A 19,655-nucleotide genomic window follows, 5' to 3' on the forward strand; every position below is an offset into this window, starting at 1 on the left:
AAAAGATTAGCTCCGCTCATCAAATGATGGAAAATAAATTATATAGCCAGTTGTCCCTACAGTATAGGATCTTCTTATTTATGGGGCACTTAACAGATCCCAGGCACGCTGAGAAAAGTGTTTGACTGAGGTCACCCAAGACTGGAGTCCATGGGGCACGTTTAGGGACCAGCGAGCTACTAGTTTGGTTACCTAGAGACAGGTGTCCCTGGTCAAACAGGATCTAAAACACCTGTAGAGGGCCTTGCCTATCAGCTTAAGGGAGATTCAAGGTATTATTGATCTGGAAAATGCAGTTATTTATTTAAGCTGGGGGGGGGGCGGTGGTGACTGAGAAATCCCACTTAGCAGGATGGTGTGGAGGAGACCAGACTGGAATTTGGAGGCTCCTGCTGTGGCCATGCAGGGATCCCTTTCAGGACTCTCAGGAATGGAGACGAAAAAGACAAATGCAAGGCAGGAAGAGAGAACTCCTGTTTGATGAGTACCAAATTGTGTGCCAGGATCCAATTGAAGCCTCTCAGCAAATGCATAGGTGTAGGTGCTCTGCCCATTTAACAGAGGAGGAGGTTGAGGCTCAGAGATGGGGAGTAACTTGCTCGGATCACAGAATGAGGAGAGGAAGAGCTGGAGTTTAAAACTCTTGCTGGTAGGAACGCTTTAAAATATACCTGGCTGCCTGCCAGGGGGATTTGGGTTTATCAGTGGCAGACCCTACAGGATAATAACCAATACAGGAACGATGATGATTCCAGCAGTGTCCATAGTCCTAGCAGCTCAGACTCGCTGCACAGTTGCCGTGTGAGCCACAGCGTTTTGGAGAACTCCGCTGAACGTACCTCCTCCTAGTCTCACACGTCTACTGGGCGGATACTAACAAACATCCCATTTCACAGGTGGGCACAATGAGGTTCAGAGAGATGATACAACTATTAACTGGCCAAACAAGACTTTGAAACTCTCTCTGGTCCCTGGCGCATGCTCCTTTTCAGAAAGTGGAAGGAGAGGGCTCGAGGGGACCCACCACCCCCTTGGCCATGACTGCCCTGTCGCTCTCTCCCCACGCAGTGCCCCGAGGAGCTGAGGCCAATGAAGGACGGCTCTGGATGCTACGACCACTCCAAAGGCATCGACTGCTCGGACGGCTTCAACGGCGGCTGTGAGCAGCTGTGCCTGCAGCAGACGCAGCCTCTGCCCTATGACGCCACGTCCAGCACCATCTTCATGTTCTGCGGGTGAGTCTCCATCCCTGAGGCCCTTCACAGCAGCGGGAGACATGGGGAAAAGGTCAGGGACTACAGTCAGGCCTGGCTGAGCCTGACCTTCTATGAAATGGCCTTTCTATGTCTGTTTTCTCAGCCCAAGAAGCAAAAGGCTTCTTGTATTGAGTTTTGGGAAGAAAAAAGGAAGATGTAAAATAAATAATGGATTAATACTTGTAATAAATGGAATCCATGCTCAGCTGAGTCTTAGGGTCAGGACTACTTTCTGCTGAAGCCCCCTTCCCCTTCTGTGTCTTCCCTACAGCCCTGGGCAGTGTGGCTTGGAGACCAGAGCAGGCAGTCACCTTGAAAGTGTCACTAAGAAGCCAGCAGGTGTCTGGCTTCAGCCAGACTGCCAACCCTGTTTCTGCAGGAAGTTCGCAGTGCAAATTCGGGGATGGCCTCTCTGTGCCCTAACGCCCAATCTGTAAGGATAATTAAGTGCAGGTGAGGAGGTGGAAAGGAAGCCATGCAGGCAAATGCTAAGAACTCAGTGGAGTTTTAAAATGTATCTGAGACTAAAAGAATGAGCACATTGGGACCAGCTTGCTGTGTGGCCTGGGGCAAGTCACTTTCCCTCTCTGGGCCGCAGTCTAAGCACACATAAAATGAGATCTTCCGCCCATGACGCCTAACCTTTCTTCCTGTTTACCTTGTTTTCCATTTGGAGGGCTGAAGTGGGAATTACCTCCGTCACGAAAGGCATCCAGGGTGGGGCTTGGTCCCCAGCTATTACTCATGAAAACAGCACCGCTTTCCCCCCACTTCTTCAGTCTCTTTCTGGTGACATCTTCCTGTTTAAAAATGTCCTCCTCTTTTGACATTCCGTGACTCAGAAAAATAATCCAGCGTTCATGCAAGAATGTCAGTCATTGAAATATGCTGAGTGCTTCACGAAGAGGAAAACAGAATAAGGCATCTAGCAAGAGCCTGTTCAGTCCTACATATTATGCAAAAAAAAAAAAAAGTGGGGGAGTATGTATGAGTTTAAACTCAGTTTAACAGAAAATTAATTTTATCTGCATGGTTCTTGTCCAGGGTTCTAGTTTTCCTTCTGGGACTTGTTTTAGGGTCTCCCCTCCTGCCCCAGTTACACTTGGGGGTGCAGGTGCCTTTGAGCAGGTGCTGCAGCAGCTTGCTGGAGGCTCTAGATGTGTATCAGTAAAATAAATAAGAAATAAATTAGTGTATGCAGACCTGAATTTATAGCTGTCCCCCCTCCGCTTAAGTGACTGCAGGGCAGTGTTGAGTAAATTATGCATGGGCTCAGATCTGAAGCTTGAATACAGAGTCAGCCATGTTCTTATTGTTATTTTTCTCCCTGTGTACTTGGTGGGGGGATGGTCCCTCTGATGCAAATGACAACAGGAACTGCACTGGGTAGAGCAGTAATGGATGGTGACATAGAAACTGTCACCACCCTCCGCCGCAGCACACTGCAGAGCTCATGGGGAATCCACAGACTCGGATTCTCCTCTGAGCTCTAGAGATAACTCTTTTAGATGTTGTACAGTCTCTGAGAACCCCAGATCTTCAGTTTCCTCATGTCTAAACTTTTAATAATATTTACCCCAGTGTAATGATGGTTGTGAAGCATGCACAGTTAACTTGCTGTTTATTACTCCCTTAAGATTCAGTCACGTGTCCAAGGTCACATGGTTAGTAATGCATCCTACTGGGCCTCCTTCCTGTGTGATCTTGAACAAGTTACTTAACATCTCTGTGCCTTCCCTTTCCTCCTCTGTAGAATAGGGATGACAATAGGATCTCTTTATGGGGTTGTTATGAGAACTAAAATGCATTACATCACAGTTTACATGAATATTTGTAAAGTGCTTCTAAATGGGACCTGCACAGAGTTAGCACTGTAAATATTTGTTAAATAAAATAATTACAGTGATTGATTAGTAATGATAAAAGCCCCTCACTTGCTCAGTGACTGGAGGTGCTCAAGGTCTTGGTTTTTAGGTTTGTGAGACAGGACAACCTCACTTTCCCTATTGGAAAAGTTTTTGGTTTTTGTTTTTTGTTTTATTGGAGCAGAGTTGAGATACATTAGTTTCAGCAGTATGCCGTAGTGATATGACACTGATAGACATTAGGAAATGCTCGCCACGTTAAGTGTACTTAGCATCTGTCACTGTAGAAAGTTACGACACTGTTACTCTGTTTTCTAGGTCATACTTTGCAAGCACGTGACTGACTTATTTTATAACTGAGAGTTTGTTCCTCAGGTCCCTTCCCCTGTTTCCCCTGTCTTTTCACCCCCTTCCCCTCTGGCAACCACTAGCTTGTTCTCTGATTTTATGACTCTTTTATTTGTTTCTTTGCTTTGCTTTTTAGATTCCACAGAAAAGTAAATCATATGGTATTTTCCTTTCTGTCTGATTTATTTCCTGAGCATAAAACCCTCTAGGGCCATCCATCAAATGGTGAGATTTCACTCCTTTTATATGTCTGAGTAATATTCCATGATGTGTGTATGTATGTGTACACACACCACACCTTTATCCATTATCTATAACCTTTTTTTTTTAAATGTTATTAATGAAGGAGAGAGAGCGTGAGTGGGGAAGGGGCAGAGAGACCGGGGCAGAGAAACAGAATCCGAAGCAGGCTCCAGGCTCTGAGCTGTCAGCACAGAGCCCAATGCAGGGCTCAAACTCCTGGACCGCAAGATTGCACCTGAGCCACAGTCGGATGCTTAATGGACTGAGCCACCCAGGTGCCCCTCCATTCATCTATTGATGGACACGGGCTCCTTCCATATCTTAGATGTTGTAAATAATGCTGCAGTAAACATCGGGTGCACATATCTTTTCTAATTAGTGTTTTCATTTTCTTCAGGTAAATACCCAGGAGTAGGGTAGCTCTGGATCATAGGGTAGTTCTATTTCTAATTTTTTTTGAGGAACTCCATACTGTTTTCCACAGTGGCTGCACCAGTTTGCATTCCCACCAACAGTGCACTGCGGTTCCCTTTTCCCCACATTCTTGCCAACACCTGTTATTTCCTTTCTTTTTAATACCAGCCATTATGACAGGCTTGAGGAGTTGTCTCCTTGTGATCTTGATTTGCATTTTTCTGACATTCAGTGATATTGAAACAGCTCTTCAGTGGTATTGAAACAGTGTCTGTTGGCCATTGGTGTGTCTCCTTAGGTAATATGTCTATTCCAATCCTCTGGCCATGTTTTAATCGGATTTTTTGTTGGGTTTTTGGTGTTGATAGATCCAGGAAGGGGTTAATATCCAAACTAGAAGAGCTCTGGATGTCTTAAACAAGAATGAATGGGAGGAGTGTGCAGGGAGCTGTTGAAGCCCATCCAAATGCTGATAAACAGGACAACAACGAAAATAAAACCCAGGTCCCCTAAAACCAACTGCAGTGTCAACATATTTTGAAGATTGCCTATTAAGGATGCAAATGAGAAGTTACCCACACTTGTTAGAAGCACTGTAAACAAAACAATGAAAGCCATTAGCAGGTACTTGTGAGAAAGTTGGGAGAGAAGTGGCATGTAATTGAATTAAGCAAGGGAAACAAGCCTTATTCAAGGAGACCTTCCAGACTTGCTCAAAGCTCTGTGACCTTGCTGGTTTCCTAGGGCAGGCTCAGGTGTGACACACACCCCTGCAGTCAGGTTGGTTAGGGCAGCTAACTTTTATGAAGTGCCACCTTTGTGCCATGGCTGTGGTTAGTGCTTCCCATTACAGGAGCCGACTTGTAGCTCTCCTCACAACTCTACAAGGGACATACTATTATGATCGCCAGTTACCATCAGGAAAACCAGGCACAAGATAGCTCTGTGACTTTCCCAAGTACCACACAGCTGGCACATGGGGGCATTAGGGCGGCTCCAGCCCAGGCTGTGTGGCCCTAGTGTCCATCAAGACAGATCTGCTGTTATTCCTAGCCTCTGGCCACTTCTAGCTTTGTGGTCTTAAGCAAGTCCCTACACTTCTGTGGGCCTTTCCTTTTAAGTAGAGTCAGGTGTGGTTGTGAGGCTTGAATGGAATTATGTAGGCACTGAGGCCAGCGTGCATGAGCACCCAGTAAATGTCAGTTAGGGCTAATCTAACAGGTGTAAAGCCAGCTAATTTAATCAGTTAGTGACTGGTAGGTCTTATTTACCATGCTGGAGATGTCTCCGGCACCTAGAACAATGCCTGGCACTTAGTAGGTGCACAGGTAATGATTGTTAAATGATGTCCTTCTGTTAATGTGACTAAAGCAGTTGTCTCCAGCACAGTCTTTCCAGCTGCAATTCCAGTGATGTCCCTTTTCCTGAATTAGGCCTCCTCTTGGCTGGGGCTTCTGGAATTTTGACAATATTGTTCCCTCTACCTTTCTTCTCCTCACCTGTACCATCAATCCCTGCCCCTTGCCTGTGGCCATTTATCTTAGACAGCTCTGTTTCATCATCAAGACTCAGTGTGGGTCTAACCTTCTCTGACAAGTCTTCTCTGAGCCCCATGGGGTGCAGCAGTGAGAGGTACAGTTGTAGTTACCCTGGCACTGGGTATAAGAATACCTCGCCCTTTCAAGTGGCTACTGCTTAAGTCCTGGCACAGCATTGATCAGGTGGGGCTAGGGCATGCAAAGAAAGGACCTTTTTTTTTTCTTGTTTTATTTTGGTTTGTAGTTTTTTCATTACTATCCACAAGACCCTCTTGCAAGGGCTATTTGGTAGCTTTGAATTATAATTTATCCCAGTGAAATCTGGAGACCCTGCAGACTGGACCTCCTGCTAGCTGCCTTGACTGTCAGGCCCTGGTCTGCACAACTGAGTAAAGTATCTTTCTCTGGGGTCACACAGCACCCCTGTGCTTCTCTCTGCGATCCCCCCATTTCTCTTTTGACTCCCCTGCTTTCCTGTGTGACACTTATCGCACTGTGATGTGTCCTTATGATCAAGGACAAGGTCATAGTCACCTGGGTATCCCCATTGTCGCTCCCCACTGTTTACCCCAAGAACTTCTTCAAAACTGTAATTGTTGAATTAAGGAATTCATGTACCTAGGATTTCTTGAACCTACTCTGTGCCTGGTCTTTTGTGGAATGCTGAGAACACAAATAGGCACTGAGTTTGTGCTCTGGGACAGAGCGGACATTGAGAACAGGTGGCTGAGCCTCACTCGGTCTTGCTTGATGTTGATAGAACGACAGGTACTCGTAAGGTAGAGAGAAGCAGGTGCATTTGAGAGAGGTTGAGAAGGTTAGGTTATCAGAAGCTAAGCTGAAGCATTTAGAAGCAATCTTACAGGTGAGGGAGGAGCACCAAACAATTACAGGTTGCTTGGTTACCTAGCAACCAAGTTGGTGTCATTTGTATGACTTGTTGCTGTATTTCGTGCATTCTTTGACAAGAGCTTAATATTACCCACAGAAATCCAACCTATTAAAAAAAAACAACAACCAGGTAATATAAAGTTAGGACTGACGAGAGCCAGGTGTAAGGACAGAAAGAGAAAGGGAGGAAATGGCTGCAGGAGCCTGAAATGGGGGCATTACTCAACTTGGGATAAATTTAGCTCTGTGCTTCTTGGCAACCGAAATAAACAAAAATAAAATAAAATAAAAAAATAAAAAATAAAAAACATATGGTAGATTATATTGTTGTCCTGGCTTGACAAAAGGAAGGTTGTGTTTTTTTGTTGTTATATTGTGTTTTGTTTGTTTTGGGGGTAAACACCTCTTCCTGATATAATTGGCTAAGAGAGATGTTCCCTCTATGGATATTTTTGTTCCCTTTATATTTTTAAATAAGAAATTGTAATCAAGGTCATCAATACTTTTGAGGTTTCAAGTATTTCTCAGGTCTTTCAGAGGAAGAAACTGAGGCCCAGAAGGACCTCACTACCGTGCAGGAGGTGACGTTGTGAGAGGAGATATCCCAAGCTTCTCTCTTCAAATTTGAATGTATTTAAATGTAATTTAGTTAAAAATGTAATGAAAATGTTGAAAATATGGGCTCAAAGAGCACATCTAGCCTCAAGTAGTCCTTACCAGCATCTTTTTAATGTCTATTTGATTTCAGGAGGGAGAGGGGATAAACACACGTTTACTATTCACCATGAACTGGAAGCCACTTACTTCCACCATTAAAGCTTACATCCTCTCTCCTAGTGGATAACGCTGATCTCCAGAAGGGAGATCGTGATCTTAATTTTGACTTTGAGTTACCAGTTGGAGAGGCGTGGGATGCATTCACTCAAGCACTTATTTTGTTATGGTTTCTGACTTTTGGGCGAGGGCTGCATCCTCACCTCTGTGACTTCTGATTGAAGGAATAGGATTTTTACCTCCCGTAGTTAGCACAGAACATCCACATGCCAGGTTCTTGGCAAACATTACAACCTTATGCTTCCTGCTGCTTGAAAGATTTTGCAAAAGCTCAGGTGTAAAACATTCACAGACAGTTGACTGAAGCACATAGAGCTTATCCATTCATTCAGAGAGGGTTTTTCCAGTGTGGGATCTGTGAAATGTGAGTTCCATATGCAGCTGAAAGACAGAAAAGGGTACCTCAGTGGTCACATTCCTATGTGGATGGGAAAGTCTGTACTCTGACTGCCTTTAAGGTTCATGGTGCACTTAAATAGTAAAGGCTCTGAAAAGTCCTGTAGTGGTGATATCTCATATTTCACTGGTTCTAAAGTGCCCACATTTTCTACTTTTCAAAACCTCTGAAATTACATGCGTTTTACTACCAATGCTTTGAAAGAGTTTTAAAAAACGTTTCTTTCTTAGCATTAGCAGACATGCTAATGTTTCTCACAAGTGTTGAGGGTCTTAGAGTAGATAACATCATTATATAATTTAAGGGGAATTCCCCATGGAATTCTGTTTCCTTTTCTAAAGATTACCCTTGGGTACCTTACATTCAAAATGGCTTTTCTAGAGACTAAATCTTTCTCTTTAGTGAAACTTTCAGTCGGAGATCACTCTGAGAATACTGTACTAATCTTTAGTTTGGTTAATGATGAGAAAGACCCCCCATAATACTGGTCTGCAGGGTTCCTGTGGCTCAGAACCTTACCTTCTCGGCCACAGAGAGTCTTGGTCTGGACAGCCCCAGGGCGGGATTCATTATAGTGTCAGATTCAGTAAAGCTGGAAAAGCACCTGTTACTGTGGGCTACTCAGCTTCAGCCCTGACCTTGGTCCAAGTCTCTGTGGTCTGACATTCCTTAAGCTCTTCTGACCTTCCATTTTCTCAGTTTTTACATTCCCTACCCTCCCCCCAGGATCTGATTCTTTTCCCTGTTCAAAGAAAAAAATCACTAGTCTGCATTTCCATATATCATTTTATTGGCTCCACAGACCATTGAGGAATGAATGAATAACTGAGCAAGTAAATACATGAATAAATAAATACTCTGCTTTGAGAATCTGTGTAAATGCCATACCTCTCTAAGGTCCCAGTTTCCTTTCTTGAAAGACAAGCAGATTGGAAATAATCATTTGTGCTGAAATGGAGTGAGTACTAGATGTGGAGTAAGAAGATGCAGGTCAAGGTACTGGTTTTTCCAAAGTGCTGGTGTGATCTCGGTTGTGGAATTTTAAAGCCTCGAGGTCCTTGGTGGCGGTGCTGGGATGAAGCTCCCCGTCTCGTGATGTTACTGTAAGGATTAAATAAAACACACTTTTGGCTTTAAACACATGTATAGGTTTTATGGTGCCGTCTCTAAAGGCCCATCTAGTTCTATTCTCTATAATGTGATAGGTGTGTTCAGGGTAACACATTCATCGCCGTCAGCTAAAATGCCCAGTTTGTACTTATTTTATGTTTTTCATTTTGGCATATGTATAAATATAGTTCCATGCGGATCTTGGCTGGTTTCCTGCGAGTCTACACTCTTTAGAATTTCTGTAAGAAAATCTCCCAGACGACAGAATGTTCTAAAGAAACTGTATAATTATGTCACATGGTAAAAAAAAAAAAAATAGGCAACAACTAAACAGACCTTTGCATAAATCATCCCTCTTGTGCCCTGAGGTGGCTTGAGGGAGAGGGTTTCTCATGTTTCAAAACTCGGAGGATCATTTACCTCTGAGTCCCTATGTTTTAGGAGTCCCCTTTTTCCCCCCTGCCTGCATCTCTGTTTTACCAAGCTATACCCAAGCCTTTTATCGCCCTTCCTTCCTCTCCTGCTGAGCCACAATCCTTTCCTACTCGCGGACTCCCCCCCAAAAAATAATAAAATAAAAAATAACCGCAAACTTATAGTTGTAATACATGTAATACAGCTAAAATCTCTCTCTCTCACACACACACACACACGCACACACACACATGCACGCTCGTGCACCTGCTTTGAAATCTGAATGCCCGGCACTGCTTCCTAGTGCTACTATCAACAAGGTGTATCTCCACAGGCAAGTCACTTACAGGTTTTCTCATCTGAACACAGAGCAATGCCTCCAGCTAGGCTCTTCCTGTCGTTTCCTAATGCTTTGACAATGAATTGCTACCACCATAAAGGCTTCGAACATCACAGATTTATTACTGACAGCTGTGGAGGTCAGAATGCCTAACATTGAGGCATCAGGAAGACTCTAAAGGCCAGGGGGACAGCCAGTTTCTATCTGTGTCTCTCCTCTGATTCCACACTACATCTCCTTCTCTGACACATTTGTCTATTATGCTCTTACAGGGACCCCTTTAAAATTCTTTTTAATATTTATTTATTGAGAGAGACAGACAGAATCCAAAGCAGCTCCAGGATCCAAGCTGTCAGCATAGAGCCTGACATGGGCCTCAAATCCATGAACTGTGAGATCTTGACCTGAGCCAGAGTCAGACGCTTAACTGACTGAGCCACCCAGGTGCCCCTTATAAGGATCCTTTTGATTACATTGAGTGCAACTCAGATAATCCAGAACAGTCTTGCCACCTTAAAAGTCTTAATCACGTTCACAAAGTTCCTTTGCCATGCATTGTAACATATTCCTAGGTTCTAAGGAATAGGATACAGATATTTTGGGGGCACCATTATTCTACCTACTTCGTGTTGTAATAAAAGAACAGGTCAGTTTGTATATAGGAAAATATTCCACTAGACTGGAATCTTGACTGTAGCGCTGAGCTTTGCGTGTATGTGTGTGTGTGTATATATTACATACACACACACACACACACACACACACACATATATATGTATGTATAGGTTTGTATGTATGTATATAAATACACATGCATATATATGTATAAAATGTACATATTTAACTTTGACTATAATAACTACATATATATACATTTATATATTTAAAATACATGAATGCTATATGTATTTATGTATAATTCATCATCAGCACTGTTGCAATGGCCCTGTATGTTTCACATTATCTGTTACATGATAGAGACTATTTTGTCCTTTAGGTAAATTATGTCTGTTCTCACATAAGCTCTGTGATAAGGTTATCATTATCCCCACTTAAGAGATTGTGACACTGAGGCCTATAGAGATTAATAGATTGTATCAGGATCATATGGCTGGTGAGGGGCCTAGCTTCTGTTTGAACCCAGGTTTAATTAGATACAAACTCTGAACACCACATCTATGACTCCCTTAAGTAAGGGGGCAGGAAATCCCAATAAACTCATCAAAGCAGAAATTATATAAGCTATATTCTGAGACTAGAATGCAATAATATTATGTATTAACAGCAATCTCGTTAGCAGATGAATCTGAGAATTATAAATCTTGAGAATTATAAAAAATAAATAAACCTCAGTAACACTTGAGTAAGGAAAAAAAATCATACTTAAATGACCACATCTTTAGAAATGAGTAGAAGCAGACAGGCTGTATATTCACATTCATGGAATATGGGCAAAGCAGTCAGAAGCTCCATGTCATTTATTGAGAAGCAAGACAGATCGAAAACAAACAAGTAAGCATTCCAATCAAGAAGCCAGAAAAAAGAATTATAAAACAAAGTCAAAGAAACCAGCAGGAAGGAATTAATACAAATAAAAGCTGAAATAAATGAAATAGAATAAAAAAGAGCCTCATCAATAAAATGCAAAAGCTTTTTCAGATGAGAGAGTGAGTGAGAACACAAGCACATTAGGAATGATCTCGGGACATAACCATAGAAGCACAGAAGATAAAACAAATTTAATGAGAATACTGTGTACAACTTTATGCCAATAAATTTGCAAGTCTTGATAAAATGCATTATTTTCTTGGAAAATATAAATTACCAAGTTTCCGTCATGATGGTGTAGAAAATCTAAACAGATAACAAAATAAAATGATCAGAGAGCTAAATATCTACAATTGAAAAGAAGTCATGAGCTCATGGGTTTTATAGACGGGTCCTATCAAATCATTATGGGATGCATAGCCACTCTCTTATATAAACTGAACTAGAGAGAGAAAATAAAAGGGCTGTTTTCTAATTTATTCCAAAATCCTACCATAGTTCTAATGCCCAAACTAGGCAAATATATAGTCATCCATCTAGAAAAACCTGGTAGATGTATTAGAACTGATGAGCTCTTTATGTAGTAAGATGAAAAATCAACTTAGAGAAATAAGTAATAGCTTTTTTCAATATCAACAATTACTAACTAGAAAATATAAGGGAAAACAAGTGAGAAACTGATCCTGTTCTTCAAGTGGAAAAGAATGTAATAATGGCAGCTTCCACTGACTATAAGTTTGGGTACACCAAATTCATTTAATCCTTATAGTGGCTCTTTGAGGTGGGAACTTCTTTACATGTAAGCAGAGGAAGAACAGAGAGACTAAGCATTTTGTCCAAGGCCACACAGCCAATAGGAGATGGAATCAGGATTTGGCCGCTAGTGATCTGGATCTAAAATGCATGTCTGTAACCTGTGGAATGTTGCATGTTGCGTCCATACCTAAGGATCATCCCCGAGAAGATATGTGCAAGACTTTTATGACCAGAAGTCTCAAACTTAAGAGAAGGCTTTAAAGGAACGCTTAATAAATGGAGATGCAAGCTGTGTTTCTGAATTAGATCACTCACAACTGCAAAGATTCCCAGATAAGACCACCTATGTTGCTCTGATAAATGAAACCTCCCCAGCCAGAAACTTGTACGCAAAAGTTTATTATACACTTTTCATCCAAGATCCGCTGTGATGGAGGCAAACTTCTTCCAACCTGCAGTATGCATGTAGAACACGTGCTCTCCAAGCTTGCCGTAGCAAGAGAAGAGGGGGGCTTGCGTATCAGGACATTTTTTATTGTTTTGTTTTAATTTTTTTATGTTTTATTTATTTTAGAGAGAGAGAGAGACACAGACAGTGTGAGAAGGGGAGGGTCAGAGAGAGAGGGAGACACAGAATTGGAAGACAGGCTCCAGCCTCTGAGCTAGTGGTCAGCACAGAGCCTGAGTGGGGCTTGAACCCACGAACCGCAAGATCATGACCTGAGCCGAAGTCAGACACTCAACCAACTGAGCCACCCAGGCGCCCCCAGACAGGATGTTTTGAAGGGCTGAGTCTGGCAGCGACTGACCTCACATCCACACAGATTCCATCATTCAGAATCCCATCATGTGGCCCTCCTGCCCCAACTGCAAGGGAAGCTTGGATGCATATTCTGTAGTACATGTCCAGGAAGAGGACCCAGTATGGCAAACAGAAGACCTCTTTTCTGCCACAGTTGATGGCGGTGCCCAGGATAGAGTTGAGTCTCAATATGTATTTCTTAAAGGGAATTTTTTTTTAATTCCCCCCCCCCCCGCAAATTGGTCTACAAATTCAAGGTGCTACCACCCAAAATTCCACTAGGGTTTTATATGGAATTTGACAAGTCAAAATCAAAATTCATTTGAAGGGGTAAATAATTAAGAACATTGAGGAAATTTTGAGATAGAAAATTAGTTTTTACAATGGTGAGGAGACTTACTTGACTATATCCAGACCACACCTTAAAGCTACAATAATTCAAGTAGTATATAATTTTTTTAAATGTTTTTTCTATTTCTGAGAGAGACAGACAGACATGAAGAGGGTGCAGAGAGAGGGGGGAGACAAAGTATCCAAAGCAGGCTCTGCCATGACAGCAGGGAGTCTAATGTGGGGCTCAAACTCATGAACCACGAGATCATGACCTGAGCCAAAGTCAGATGCTCAACTGACTGAGCCACCCAGTCGGTATAGGATTATTGCAGAAATATACAGACAACTAAATAGGAAAAATTCTAACCATGTATATACATGGTATACATAGCAATTTAGTATATGACAAAATGGTATTTTACATTAGTTAGTGAGCAGATGGACCCTTCAGGTAATGGTTACTCATTTTGAAAATAATTAAGTTAAAATAACCACTCACATCATGCACAAAATTAAATCCAGACAGATTAAACAACTAAAGATTTTTAAAAACCTATGTAAATACTAGAATAATATATAGAAATGTGTTTTATCATCTGTCATTTCCTAAGCATTGCACCAAATTCAGAAGCAATAAATGACTAGCATAGAGAGGTTATAAGATACCAAAGTAAGGTTAAAACACATGTACAGAATGGAAGAAATTTTCAATATGTATGAAAGCTGAAGGAGAACTCCAGAAAATATGCAAAGCATACACAAGCCAATAAGTAAAAAGACAAGAATCACAATAGAAAAATGGTTAAAGCACATGGATGGACAATCTATAGAAGGAGAAATACACATGGCTATGACATCAAAAGATGGGGAACCTCCACAGTAATCAGGGAAATATAAATCAAAACAAAAACAAGGTCTTTTTTTTTCCTGATCCCAGATTGGCAATAATGAACATGAAATTTATGGGGAAATGGGCTTTTTCATTCATCAATGGTAGGATTGTAGACTGGTAGAGCCTCAACAGACAGCCATTAAGTAAAACTACAAAAAATTTTAAATTCCTAGCCAGTGACCCAACACTCCTTCTAAGATTTTTTTAATAGAAACACATACATGTACAGAATGACATATGTACAAAGATCTTCATTATGATACCATTTGCAATAACAGTGATAACAACCAAATGCCCATTAATAAAGATTAGCTAAAAGCATTGAGGTACATTTATACTGTGCAATGCCAAATAACCATCAGAAAGATAGATATATATGAACACTGGCTTAAAAGACCTCTAAGAAATAGAATTAAGTATAAATAAATACCTTATAACAATGTATGGTGTACTTAAGACTATTTTGAAAATTTTACATATATAATTATATGCATAATATTGTATTTCTAAATGCATTAAAGAAAACCTAGAAGAATACATAATAGTTAACAGTGATGACTACTGAAACATGAAGTAAGAATATTTGTGGAGTAGAAATGAACTCTATAGACTTTGATAATGTTTAATAATTTATAACCAGAGTATATTTATTCACAGGTGTGGTGTGTGTGTGTGTATGTGTGTTGAGAGAGAGAGAGAGAAAGCTCTACTCCAGGAAACTATTTCTCATATTTGCTGCGAACCTCCTGGGATAAATGGATGGAACTTGGCTTTATTAGGAACTTACCATATACTCTGCACATTTATCCATCTCATATCGTGTGTACTCCACCTTTATCAAGGGAGAGTTACATTTAACAAATGCAAAAAGAAGAGCGGATCAACTTGAGGAAGGTACCAGGACAGGCCGCCATCCAAGAACATTCTGCTGTACTTGGGCAGGAGCATGTGGGAAGGACAGTTGATGCATCTGTTCAACACACTGGAGGTGATATGAGAACAAGGGAAGAGCGAGAGCTTGCTTGATGTGTGAGATGTTCCTGGCTTTTCACTAGAGGATCTTGGGTCAGGGTTTCAGCTCTTCCTGTTTACTTCCTGCCTTCAGCTGGGTCCCATGTTTCTAGCATCAGTGACTACTTCCTTCAGCTTAGGAGTATTTTCTTCCCAACCATCTCACAGAGCCTCTCTCTTCTTCTGTATGAGTATCTGAATATCTCTGATCAATAGATTTTCACTCTAACTAATAGAGAAAAGGGAAGTAAGAGCCTGCCTGCTTTCTACTGCCTCTAGAAAGGCAAAGCCTTACCCAGGGTCATGTCATGCAAATAGAAACAACTGGATTTGGAGAAGACAAGAGTATGAAAAGGTCCCTTTGTTGCTAAGCAGACCTGAATTTGAATACCACTTTGCCTCTTGCTAATGGTGTGACCTGCTTTATTTCTCATCTCATTTTGATTCTGGGTAAAGCAAGAATGAAGATATTAACTCATTTTCATGGCTAGAATATAAATATACAAGAGGTGCCTGGGCAGCTCAGTCAGTTAAGTGCCTGACTCTTGATTTCAGCTCAGGTCATGATCTCAGTGTCATGGAATAGAGCCCTGCATCGGGCTCTGTGCTGACAGCAGGCTCAGCATGGAACCTGCTTGGGATCCTCTCTCTTCCCCTCTCCCCCCAGCTTGTGTTCTCTTTTTCTTTCAAAAACAGACAAACATACATTTAGAAATGAAATATATGAAATTTCCATGGAACATATGTGCTCAGTAAATAGAAACACCACCATTTCCATCATTACTGTAATTATTTTGTGAAGTACTTTGCAATTCCTGTTTTTGCAGCCAATGTGTCCTAGGACCTTATAGCAGCCTTATGAATTAAGATAGAGTAGGAGTGTCACCCCATTCTACAGAGGAGGAACTGAAGATCAAAGAAGTTAAATCACTTGCTGGGGTTCACATAGGTCCAAAGGAGCAAAGATGACATTTATACAATTTTTTTTCAATTGAGCAGCCTATTCTCTTGTGTCTTATCTATTATGCACCCTATTCCCAGTGGATCATCAAAGGCCATGGACATTTAGAGACTAAAAGAGTTCCCATCTCTGGATTAAATTTTTCAGTTGCTGAGACCTCTGTTTTCTCCCCTTCCCCGCACCTAAGAGATTCCTTTTTCACTACAAACACCACCATACTGCAAATATTATTTCCACACCCCATTCAGATGCTTATTTAGTCCACAGAGGAAGCCCTGTTTGTTCCCTGCCTCAAAGGCATGTCAAAGACCCTTCTGCTGTTAGGATTGGGTAGTTAGAGGCCAACAGAGGTTAGGTGCATTGCTAATTGAGCAGAAGCCATGGCTGCAGTGAGCTGTCCGTGGTCCTGGAAGGATCACCTCTGAGTTACAAGGGCAGTAACAACCTTGTTTTTGCTACAGTCTTCAACCTTGGTCGACAGATACACTGGGAATAGATTCTGGTTTGAGAAACTAGTTGATAATTCCCTGTGAATTGGTCTGTCATGCTTTTTAAAGTCTGTGTGTTCATGGAAAACAGTTTTTAAATTTGCTCTGTGCGTTGATATGCACTCTGGTTTCCCCCTCGACTCCTCCAGAATGTCACAAATGACTTTCCCCGAATTTACCAATTTGCAGGATTAATGTGCTTCTCTCTAGACACCTGTGCCCTAGATAGATTCCAGCCAGAATAGCTGTCTCCATTCCTAAACTCTGACCTGTTTTGCAGGCAAAGGAGACCTTGGTTTTAGGTCACTCACAATGGGGGCATTCAGCATGCGGAGCTAACTCTCGGCTCTGTTTTATCATGCAGTTGTGTGGAGGAGTACAAGCTGGCTCCTGATGGAAAATCCTGCCTAATGCTCTCAGATGTCTGCGAGGGCCCCAAATGCCTCAAACCCGACTCCAAATTCAACGACACCCTCTTTGGAGAGATGCTACATGGTTACAACAACCGGACCCAGCATGTGAACCAAGGCCAAGTCTTCCAGATGACCTTTAGGTATGGGCAGATACTTGCACTCCACTGGTTGGATCACTGACCCAAAATCTGGGCAGGGGGCGGAAGCCATGGGCACCATGGAATTGAGTTCTATTAGACTGACTAGTATCTCTGTAGGTTTATTGATGCCTATCCAATGAAGTGTTAAAAGTTAGCAAAATTCATTCCATGAGGTTTCTTTTCCACTGACCTAGCCTTATTTATCCTGCTCTTCCATTTTTCTAAGTCTATCCACATATTTTTAATTCAGTTTTAAATCATCCTGTAAGTACAGTTAATGGAATTTTAAAATGTTTAAATTAATCTTTCAGTCTATTAAAAAATAAGTATCCTATGTAGGCTATTCAGGCAGTTAAAAAATAAAGACATTTAATGAAGTAGAAAATAAAATTCCCATCACCCAGAAATATCCAGAATTAACATTTTCTTGAACATTCTTAAAACTCCTCTCTCCCTCTTTCTCTTCTGCACTCACATGCACACACACAGACATGTGCACGCGCGTGCACGCACACACACACACACACACACACACACACACACCAAATATCAGTAAAGCTGTTTAGAAATTACTGTTTTTTGCTCAACAGTATGCCAAACACTTCTTTCTCTATTAAGAAATATAAAGGTACCTACAAAATTAAAAGGTAAGACTAATCTCCTGTAAGAGCAAACGGAATGAGGATTGGGTTGACCAAATTATATGAAGATTAGACATGTAGTCTCATTATGAAAACCTCCCTGAGAGATTGGAAGAAGCTGGATTTATTCATGTCTCACTATCTGAAGAACCGTAAGATGGTAGAAAGAGAAGCATTATTCTATGTAAAAGAAATGATTATCTTTAGAAAAACAGTACTTTTAGACAGCTTTGCATGAAAATGTAATAGGATATTATCACAAAGCAGGGTTCACCCTAGCATTTGAGGTCATGTCAACAGAAGTCTGAATTGGGAAGAAATATTACCATTATAATCATCATCATCCCCATTCCATCATCTAATTAATAATAGTTGTGGTTATAGTAGGAGTGGTAATAATGACCACTATTTATTAAGAATTGCTCCACATCAAACCTTTTACCAAGTATTGTTAGTAGGAATCATCATAATACTAATGATGATGATGGTGGTGGTGGAGATAACATTAACTCAGCCCATGCTCAAGGCATTCTAAGTACTTGTCATCTATTAATCATTTATTAATTTATGTGATCCTCACAGTGGCCCTGAGAAGCAAGGGCTATTTCTGCACTCTTCATACAGATGAAAAATTGAAATGTTAAGTGAATCTCCCAAATGTATCTTCTAGAAAGTGAGAGAGACAGGATAATACCATTTTAGCTTCATTATTAAAACCCTTGGAGGCACTATCACCTCCATTTTGCAGCTGATAAGTCAACACTGGAGAGGTAAAGTGACTCTCCCAAGGTCACCAGTGAGAGGCAGAGCAAAGAATCAGGTGTATATATGGCTGACTCCAAAGCCTTACTCTTATCTTTTAATCCAAAATACCTTGTCACTTCCCATTTTGTTGAACAAGAAGGGAAATGTGAACTCCCTAAAACCATTCTCCTGTGTAGTTATCAAGCCGCTTGATCACCTACTGTGTTCCAAATACTATGCTGGTTACTTGAAATACAATGAAAAATAATATAAAAATGACCTAAGGTCTGTGGTGCCTAGGGGTAGTGTGTGGCCATGCATGTGTGCATGTGTGTGTTTGTGTGTTAAATAATCTTACGTACTTATTTAATTTGTGGCAAGTACTATTGAATAAAGATACAGTGTTCCAAGATAGCAATTAACAGTGAGCTCTAATTTAGTTGGAGCAAAGTAGTGGGTGTGCATCTATTGCATTAGAAAGCAATAATAAGACTTCGGAGTCTACATTCCAAATGAAGTGCTATTTAACTAATACCTGGAATATGAGTGGGAGTTAGCATTGGGAAAGATTTCAGGCAGAGGCAGATGTTCTAAGAAGGAAAAGAATGCATTTGGTTTTAAGATATGAAGAAGTCTGGTGTGGTTTTGGCTAAGTAAGTAAAGGAAGGGTTGTGGGAGGTGAAGCCAGAACAGCATGAGTGGCAGATGATGGGGATCTTGCAGGCCACATCTTTATTCTAATAGTAAATGGGAGAACTCGTAAATGGTTAAAGTGGCTGTATTACATTGTTCAACCTCATGGTGGCTGCATGAGAATTAGTTTGCAATGAGGGTGACATGGAAAAGTGTGGAATGGGGGCTTAGTTGAGGGTATATTTTGGAAGTCATGTAAGAGTGTTGGTGGCTTCAACAGTTTGGAGAGAAAGGGGGATATTGGAAGATAGTTGAAAGGCATAATGCCCAAGGGCATTTTCCAGTCGAGGAAGGAGTCTGCAGATAGACAAACACAGATAAGCCATCCTGGGGAGTCAGCAGAATAGGTCTTCAGATAGACCCGGCTCCAAATCCCGGCCCCACCAATGACACGCATTGTCAGCTTGTTACTTTCCAGCCACCATGATGGGCCCATTGCATGTTCTAAGTAGTTTGATGTCTCATAGCCGCTATCAGACTGGCTGTCAGGTGCTAAGTGATCAGATGTACTAGTTCTCATCCTTTTGTGTGGAGATTAGCTTTGGGTCCAAAAGAAGGACCCAAATTAGGTCGTAAGATGCTA

General features: G+C 41.4%; 1 protein-coding gene across 3 annotated transcripts in view; it reads left to right on the forward strand.

Moving 5' to 3' along the window:
- Positions 1-19,655, forward strand: part of ASTN2 (astrotactin 2) — an 861,939-nt gene that overhangs the window by 540,812 nt on the left and 301,472 nt on the right. For 2 of the 3 annotated variants that reach the window (XM_029919896.1, XM_029919898.1), the window contains 2 exons: positions 1,069-1,235; positions 16,806-16,994. In XM_029919896.1, the coding sequence (XP_029775756.1) occupies positions 1,069-1,235; positions 16,806-16,994 (356 nt within the window). The remainder of the gene's footprint in view (positions 1-1,068; positions 1,236-16,805; positions 16,995-19,655) is intronic. The other variant, XM_029919897.1, reaches the window with a different exon arrangement.

Source organism: Suricata suricatta, chromosome 13, assembly GCF_006229205.1.
Source record: "Suricata suricatta isolate VVHF042 chromosome 13, meerkat_22Aug2017_6uvM2_HiC, whole genome shotgun sequence".
Classification (NCBI taxonomy): Eukaryota; Metazoa; Chordata; class Mammalia; order Carnivora; family Herpestidae; genus Suricata; species Suricata suricatta.